The following is a 9,651-nucleotide window of genomic DNA, read 5'->3' as shown; positions in this document are numbered from 1 at the left end:
CTAAGGCAAGCATACTCCCAAATCTACCATGTGTGAGCAGACAGATAAAACGGCTCTTGTCATTTGAAAATAAGACGCTTTTCCGGAAATGCAAAAGGCCGATAAATTTGTTCAGATGATGATAAATTACTCAAGAAGTTTGGAAGCTCAATTCAATGCCTGGAAGGATGAGAGGGATATTCCAAGGATCACTATCTCTCCAGCATTGAAATTTCTCTCAAGCCGCCCCTCTTCCTTATTAGTTTATCTTAGCACAGGGCAAGCTTAACGTCCTCTCCTATCCTATTTATTCCACCTAAGTCGAGGTATTAATGTTTGCTTGAAGGCTATTTATTCTCTAGGTTGATATTAAAGACTTATATGAAATTATTAAGGGTTAGTCTGCAAAATAAATCACTAAGGAAGAGGTGCTAGGGGTTATCCTTAGCTGAGAAGAATAGGGTCAAAAAACACACAAAAAAAATAATATAATAATACAATCATCATCATCATCATCATCATCAACTAATCCTGTTCTGCCCCATGAGAAGCATAGTAACTAATAAAAAAATAAAAATAAAAATAAAAATAATAATAATAATAAAAATAATAAAAATAATAATAATAATAATAATCTCAAGTACTATCACATGAGGAACTCCACAATGTAACAACAAATGCACCATAATCAAATTTCAAAACATGGAGGCCAGAATCATGATTTTTGGAGACATGGCACCTTCGGAGTTCCTCAATGGAGTGTATTGTATTAGTCTGCGCTCCGAAGGCATTGAGAGAGAAAGAGAAAGAGAGAGAGAGAGAGAATCCATTACCTAACCTCCATTCTCTCGGTTTATCAATTACAGCACATTCGTCATTACCCCAGGGAGTGTACCAAGTGCCGAGGTGTTGCAGTGAATGGCTAAGTGTGGCAGGAGCGGCCCTGAAACTTAACGACACAGGGCATTAGATAACAAGGGTCATGTCCTTCTTGGAGGGGAGGTTGACGCGCTTCCCCTGCCACAGAGAATTGTGGATGGTGAAGGCGTCGATGGTCACCGTCAAATGTTTGGTGTGGATCTGTGAGAAGCACTTTCCTCCTGAGTTGTATCTGCAAGTGAGAAAGGATCAGAGTTAATGGTCTTAATATAGGGATGTTTTTAATACGGAGATTTGGTTTGGACATGCGGAGTGGATGGAGAGCAAGAGACTGATGAGGAGAATGTATGTGAGTGAAGTGGAGGGGGGGAAAGGGAGGGGGAGGTCAAGGATGAGATGGAGGGATGGTGTGGAGAAGTATATGAGAGGGGGGGGGTGTGAGCTGGAAACAGGGCAATAAAATGGCAGGGGACAGGGTGACATGGAGGCGATTTGTTTGAGGCCACCCCTTATGGGATTTAGGCACCTGGTAATAGATAGACTGATTGATGCTTTTTGTGGGCTAATTCCTGCAACCTATAGTCAAGTTTATTTACCTATGGGGAGCTTGTCATAAGAGATGAGCTGAGAGGAAGGATGGGACTGGAGTGTATTGGTGTTGTGATGAGGAGAGAGTGATTGAGATGATTTAGGCATGTGCAGAGAAAGGATGGGACTGACGTATTGGTGCTGTGATGAGGAGACTAGAGTGTATTTATCCATCTGTATTTACCTATTTGTAATATACAGGAATTGAGCTAAACTTATGTTGTCCTGTCTCCTTATCTACATTTATTCAGTCTAGTTTTAAACACATGAATGCTCTTTGCCTGCACCACCTCTTCGTCTAAGTCATTCCAAATACTTATGCTTCTATTCGGGAAACTGAACCTTTTAAGATCATTAAGACATCTACTTTTCCACAACTTGAAGTCATGATCTCTTGTTTTTCCATCATCCAACACAAAGGGATCCTCTCTATCCACTCTTTCCAATTCTGTATTGGTGTTGTGATGAGGAGGGATAGACTGAGATGGTTTGGGCATGAGAAAAGGATGGATGGCACTGGAATGTACTGGTGTTGTGATGAGGAGGGGGCAGATTGAGATGGTTTGGCCATGTGAAGAGGATGGAGGATAACAAGTGGGTGTGGAAGGTGAGAAATGTGAACACTGAGGGTAGTGTTGCAAGAGGCAGACCAAAAAAGACCTGGGATGAGGTCACAGAGTGAGACGTCAGAGATAAGGGACTGAGTAGGGAAAATGACAAAGATCAAGCAGCATGGAGAGCTGCCACTAGCTGACCAAGGCTGACGGATGAAAGCGTGTTGGAGCCTTTATAAAAGATACAATACGATACAAGACTAACTGTAATGACTGGGTAAATAAGTACGTAGGTAACCTCTCCATTTCAAGAAGCATTTCCAACCAAAATTAATATATATTCTGGTGATAGCAAGCATAACTATGTCACCAAAATGACGAGATTAAAGACATAAACATAAAAACTACAACAAATATCCTCAAATGAAATAAGGAAACAAACGTAAAATGCCACCAAGAAAATATATAAATTTTCTAAATCCTTTAACACTTTAGTTGTTTTGTTTTAATACTAAACAAAATTATCTGGTGTCAGTCTAAACAGAAGTCCTAGATGTACGGGGAGGGCACTACCCCTCCACCAACCCACTTGTTGACACGTAGGGAACACTTATGGGTTGGTTATATGGTTACCACCCAGCATTGTAAATGGTTTCCTGACTTACAGGAAACCATTAGGCTTGTCGCTTAAAGCCATCTGAAAAGGAAAGTAGAATTACAAAGACTGATAGGAAAGATGGGAGAAATTGGAAGAGAGGAGGGCAAACACAGATGAAGAAGGATAAAGGTGAAGGAAGAAGTAGGCAGCACTACATCAAGTGGATGATGGTCACCACCAACTACCACACAAAGCTCACTTAAAGAATATCCACCAAGACTCAAGGAACATCAAATTCTTAAACTCACTTAAAGAACTTATCAAACATCCTGTCATTGACCATCTTAGGTCCTGTGCCATACAGCTTGTACACTTCCTCAGACTCTGGATTGAAGGAGTAGATGGCACGAAACTGGCAGCCGGCATCGCGGAAGAGGATGAGGAAGTGTTTGGACTCGGAACGTGCGATCTCCTCCAGGACCCGCTGCTTGGCCGTCTGGTTGACCATGCCGGGGAAAACGCAGTACTCCACAGCGTTGAGGATTATCGTGCGGTTGGACTTGGCCGTTGGTTGCTTGAACAACTTGGGACCTGGGCAGTGAAGGAGGGAGGGTTAGGCATGATGAATAATTATGCATTACTTGCTCTTCATTTAAACAACTTTTTAAAGTCTCTCTCTCTCTCTCTCTGTGGGACCTGAGTAGTGAAGGAGGGAGGGTTAGGCAGGATGAATGCTTGTTTTTCTTGCTCTTCATTCAAACAACTTTCTTAGAACTCTCCCTCTTTCTCTCTCTGGGACCTGAGCAAGGAAGGAGGAAGGGTTATGCATAGTGAATGATCAGGTTTTCTTCTTCTAAATTTAAATATTCAAAGATTTAAACATGCAGGAAGGTAATGTTAACAGATGACAATAATTTTCTTCTTCACTCATTCAGTCACATTTTAAACATGCTGAATGATAACATTTTCTTGTTCTAAATTTAAGAATTCAAAGATTTAAACATGCTGGATGGTAATGTTAACAAATCTAAGAGACATTAAAGATGATCACCAGCTTAGGGAAAGAGTGCTAGAGTCATCCCCTTACAAATACAGGTTATATAATCAACTATATAGTGTTTATTTGGTGAAGTAGTACGTGGTGGAGTCCGCAAGACTGCTCCCTCAACAAAAATATAAAAACAAGATAACAGAATGCCAAATTCAAAATCTCAAAGAGGTTAGAAATGATACCCAGGTTACAGAAGATGTGTTACAATCATCCTCTTATACAGCACGGAATAAAATCATCCAGTATGTGCTTATTTACTAGAGCAGTTTATGGTGAGTCTGCATGAATGTTCCCTCCATGAAAAAATAAAAATAGGATAAGAGAGAGCCAAATTCAAGACCCGAAAGAGGTGAAGGAGAAAATATGTCACAGTCATCCCCTTATACGGCAGGTAATAATATAAATCAGTGTCATTATTTACCGAAGTAGTCCATAGTGGAGCTGGTGGTGGAGATATCACTGGCTGCGTCGTCAAATCCACCCGGCCGTCGCTTGGAGAACAGTCCCGGCGGCAGAGACCCGGGGCCGGAGGGTGAGGGGAGGTGCCGCGCCATCCCGGGGGACGGGGCGCGGCGGGGTGGCGTGGCACGGCCCAAACCACTGTCCTCGCTCATGTGGTAAACCAGACTGTCGTGTTCGCTCTGACCTGCACCACCATGTATACTGTTAACTGAGGCACACACACACACACACACACACACACACACACACACACACACACACACATTTACTCCACTCGTCTAGCTTCACAGTTAATTCTTGTTCCCACCATAAAATTTCATTCCCCTTACAGACATCTAGAACCGAAAGAGATAGGGAAAGCCAAATCTAACTCCCCCAGTTCAAAATGTCTCTCCAAAGCTGAATAATATAAATCTGTTGAAATAAATAAATAAATAAATAAAAATAAAGTTATTGGAGTCAGTTAAAATTTAAAACAATAGATGATTTAAATTTTTCTTTATGGTACGGTACTATTTTTTTGGGGGTGGGGGTGGGGGTTAAAAACTAGGTTAATTATTCAGACAAGACATGACTGAAATTCTAAAAGCCAACAATTTTTTTAGATATATGACTGAAATTATTAAAGCCAACAATTTTTCAGATATGTGACTGAAATTTTAAAAGCTAAGAATTTTCTTTAGATATATGACCAATTTTTAAAGCCAACAATTTTTCCGATACATGACTGAAATTTTAAAAGCCAATAATTTTTCTCATATATGACTGAAATTTTAAAAGTCAACAGTTATTTTTAGATATATGACAATTTTAAAAGTCAACAGTTATTTTTAGATATATGACAATTTTAAAAGTCAACAGTTATTTTTAGATATGTGACTGAAATTTTAAAAGCCAACAATTTTTCAGATATGTGACTGAAATTTTAAAAGCCAACAATTTTTTTAGATACATGACTGAAAGTTTAAAAAAGCTAAGAATTTTTCAGATATATGACTGAAATTTTAAAAGCCAATAATTTTTCTGATATATGACGGAAACTTTAAAAGCCAACAATTATTTTTAGATATACGATTGAAATTTTAAGATCCAATAATTTTTCTGATATATGACTGAAATTTTAAAAGCCAACAATTTTTCTATGACTGAAATTTTAAAAGCCAACAATTTTTCTATGATTGAAATTTTAAAAGCCAACAATTTTTTTGATATGACATGCCTCAAATCTTACAAAAAAATTTTCAGAAATGGTGACTGAAATCATACATGCCAACAATTTTTCAGCAACACATGAACTGTCGTATGAGCAGTATTAACGCATAAAACAATTTCCTTCCTACACAATAAATATTAGTGCAGTACATCAAGGAGTAATCAAGTTACTTATATAAATTCTACAACTGGGGGTGATGAAAAAAGTACTATGATCTATTACAGTACTTACACAATTTTCAAAGCAGCAGTCTGATCTATTACAGTACTTAGGCAATTTTCAAAGCAGCAGTCTGATCCATTACAGTACTTAGGCAATTTTCAAAGTAGTGACAATTTTGAATGTAGTTGTCTGATCAATCACAATACTGAGACAATTTTTAAATATATGGGAGAAAATATTACAAGGATTATACATGGTTCTTTTGGTTGAGGTTGGAGTGGAGAGGCTTACCCCTTCAATTACGCATTTTTCATGTTTTTAATACACCTCCAGATGAGATTATTCAAATTCAAAGTGTGTCTTAGGGTTAATGAAAACTACATTCAAATCCTACAAGTTTGAAAAGTCTTGCTGAATAAAATTAAGGGAGAGGCAGTAATGTGAAAAGACAAGAATAATAATAATAGTATTAATAATAGTAATAGCAATAATAATAATAATAATAAAATACTGTACTGGATTTAATGTGTTATTCTCAGACCCACACACACACACACTACAACACATGAATGGATGGCTGAGAATCCTAGTATTTGATATATCCCTCCTCAGCTGAATTATAATCATGAGGAAGCAGAATATGTGAAAAAAAAATAATAATAATAAAAATGCTGAACTGATTGGGTTATTCTCAGTCCACGACACACCCAAAACACATTACTGAACAGCTGAAAATGCTAGTAATAGACACAAACTATAAATCAAAATATCTTCTTCCCTACATCTCAAATTCAAAGTTCCCGCTCATGTCCTTTTGCTCCTCCTACTGGCTGAAGGAAAATGGGATCCAGGATTTCACTTCAGAGATTTACTGATATTTAATCTTAAGGTGATGGTTTGAGATGGTGTGGAAAGATTGAGAGGAAGGGGAAGGTGGATTGATCTGGCTGAGTGCAGGGTGGATAGGGATGGGGAAGGTGGATTGATCTGGCTGAGTGCAGGGTGGATAGGGATGGGGAAGGTGGATTGATCTGGCTGAGTGCAGGGTGGATAGGGATGGGGAAGGTGGATTGATCTGGCTGAGTGCAGGGTGGATAGGGATGGGGAAGGTGCATTGATCTGGCTGAGTGCAGAGTGGATAGGGATGGGGAAGGTGGATTGATCTGGCTGAGTGCAGGGTGGATAGGGATGGGGAAGGTGGATTGATCTGGCTGAGTGCAGGGTGGATAGGGACTGGATGAGGAAGGCCTTTCTATCTATCTATCTATCTATAGCCAGACGCCATAATCCCGGTGTTTGTCTTTTAGTTAGTTGTCTTACAAGGAGGGGCACTAACCCTCCACCAACCCACTTGCTGACACGGATGGAACACATAAGGGTTGGTTATATGGTTACCACCCAGCGTTGTAAATGGTTTCCTGGCTTACAGGAAACCATTAGGCTTGTCACTCAATGTAAATCCACCTGAAAAGGAAAGAAGAGTAATAAAAAGTGACAGGAAAGATGGGAGAAATAGGAAGAGAGGAGGACAGACACAGAAAAAGAATGATAAAGGTGAAGGAAGAAGTAGGCAGCACTACATGAAGTGAGTGGATGATGGTGAGAAATAGAAAGAGAGGAGGACAGACACAAAAAAAGAATGATAAAGGTGAAGAAAGAAGTAGGCAGCACTACATCAAGTGAGTGAATGACGGTGAGAAACAGGAAGAGAGGAGGGCAGACACAAAAAAAAAAAAAGAATGACAAAGGTGAAGGAAGAAGTAGGCAGCACATTAAGTGAGTGGATGATACTCCCTCCCACCTAACAAGTAAATGCCCAGACGCTACTTAAAGGTGGAAAGGGAGAGTCTTAAGTGGAGAGAATTCAAGATCAGATCACAAGGAGAGCTGACAAACGAAATGGCCTACACACACTATCAACGGCCAATGATATCTAAAAAAAAATAAAAAAAAATAAAAAAATAAATAACAACAAAAATACTATGAGAGAGGGCGTGTGAGCTGGGGGGAGAGCAGTGTACAGTAATGGTGGGGAACAGGGTGACATGGAGGCGTTTTGTTTGTGGCCACCTCTTTTTTGGGATTAAGGTGTCTGGCAATAGATAGAAAGATAGATTGATAAATACAATAATAATAATAATAATAATAATCCATCCATCATCCAATCCTACATTGCCCCATGAGGAGCTTAGGAGCCCGGGGCTAGACAGTTGGTCCCAACATTTAAGATGTGAGTGAATAATAATAATAATAATAATAATAAATGCATTTTTTTTTCTTTAACTCTATGGACAACAATATCATCATGAACAGCGTCTCATGTAGCTTTTTAAAACTTTGGGACAACCACCTCAGCACAAGAATGATAAATTTTCTTTCAGTGTTACACTTTGGACAGGATGGAGTGAGAGACTAATGAGGAGAGTGTACGTGAGTGAGGTGGAGAGAGGAAGAGGGAGGAGGAGACTGGTGATGAGATGAGGGGATAGAGTGGAGAGATTATAGGAGAGAGGGTGTGTGTGGACTGGGTGGACGGCAGTGAAATGGCAGGGGTCAGGACGACATGGAGGTGATTTGTCTGTGGCCACCCCTTAAGGATTAAGGCGTCTGACTACAGACAGATATAGATAGATAGATAGACAGATCAATAAACTGATACACTTTGGTAATGACATCCCTTCAGCAAGTAACAGAAGCACAAAGGTGAGCACAAACTATGAATTACAAACGTACTATAGTTTTTATGTACAAATGAACAAGCTTAACAATATAACCTTACTTTACTACCCTCACATCTATGCATAAAATGACTAGAGTAAAGCAACAATATATACAAGTCAATTTTCATCTCTGCTACTTTGAAATTAAAAAGCGTAGTTTTGAATTTTGGGCCCAAGAAGAAAAAATGGATGTCCTTTCTTTCTTTCTTTTTTTTTAAATGCATGAAAGAAGGAACCAAAGGCCATGAGCCAACAAGATTGTAAAAAAAAAAAAAAAAAAAAAAAGATAACAGCAAAATTCAGGATCCAATAAAGTACAATGTAAAATTTTGACTAATGAAACATAAAACAGATGAAAACTATTATATTTCAAGCACAGCCATATTGTTTTACAGATTTTAGACTGTTGTTACTTTCCTTAAAGGTAGTGTAGACTAGAGTATATTAAAAAGGAAAAGAAAAAAAATGACAACAATTTCCCAAAGCAGAATGGAAATCAGTAGCTGAATTTTAAGTGTTCTTCCTCTTCTTGTTTCTTTTTTCCTTCTTCTTTTTTTTTTTTAACTAAACTTCTCCTCAATCTGGGCCCAAAATTTTGAATTATGTAAAGAGTCTAACTATACTGTCTCCGTAAATCTCTAGCACGTCTACTCTAGGAAATACGCGTCCCTGAAGCAGTTGGTGTTAAAATGGCATCGTCACTGCTGGAACAAAATGCATCTTCACTGCTGGTACAAAATCTAGAACAATATGAACACTGTGCTGGTCTGCGGCTGGCCAACACTGTACAAGCACAACACAGCACCAGCCTCAGTTATCCCACACACTGAGTTAATATAGCATTTTATAGAAAGAAAAATGGCAAGCAAAATAATACGAATTGAGTCTGTAAATTATTATAAATTTTGTAAATGATGAAGTAAATTGGTTAGTTTGAATCTGAGGTAAACTAAAAAGAAAAAAGAAAATCACACAGACTGAGTTAATAAAGATTTTTACTGAAAGAAAAATGGGAAGAAGAATGATGAGATTTGAAATTTTGAAACTGGTAACAAAATTGATTAGTCTGTATTTTAAGTAAACAAAACAAAAAAAAGTTATCCCATCAACTGAGTTACTATAGGTTTTTAACAGAAAAATTGGTAAGCAAAATGATAGGATTTAAAACTTTGTAAAACAGTACGAAACTAGTTAGGATTGTATTTAAAGCAAACTTGATTGAAGAGAAACTTTTACAGAATGATGTGGGTTTTATCAAAAGTAAATGGATAAACAAACATTATTTTACAGAAAGTCAAGCAACTGGTATGATTCTGTAGCAAGTATAAGAACTGACACAATTATAAAAACTAAGAAAATTATAAAAACTGAGAGAGAATGATAAAAACCAAGATCATTATAAGAACCGAGAGATAATTATAAAAACCGAGAGAGAATTACAGTAA

General features: G+C 38.1%; 1 protein-coding gene across 1 annotated transcript in view; it reads right to left on the bottom strand.

The window, feature by feature from the left end:
- Positions 1-945: 945 nt before the first annotated feature.
- Positions 946-9,651, bottom strand: part of Patronin (calmodulin-regulated spectrin-associated protein patronin) — a 111,695-nt gene continuing 102,989 nt past the window's right edge. Inside the window, exons 25-27 of the mRNA XM_080269650.1 lie at positions 4,071-4,295; positions 2,907-3,189; positions 946-1,090 (exon numbers count right to left, since the gene is read on the bottom strand). Coding sequence (XP_080125776.1) covers positions 946-1,090; positions 2,907-3,189; positions 4,071-4,295 — 653 coding nt within the window. The remainder of the gene's footprint in view (positions 1,091-2,906; positions 3,190-4,070; positions 4,296-9,651) is intronic.

This window comes from Coenobita brevimanus, chromosome 35 (genome assembly GCF_032717465.1).
Source record: "Coenobita brevimanus isolate Jiangsu-jjx chromosome 35, ASM3271746v2, whole genome shotgun sequence".
NCBI lineage: Eukaryota > Metazoa > Arthropoda > Malacostraca > Decapoda > Coenobitidae > Coenobita > Coenobita brevimanus.
The sequence above is the reverse complement of the archived record's forward strand: the minus strand, read 5'-3'. Positions and strand labels throughout refer to the sequence as shown.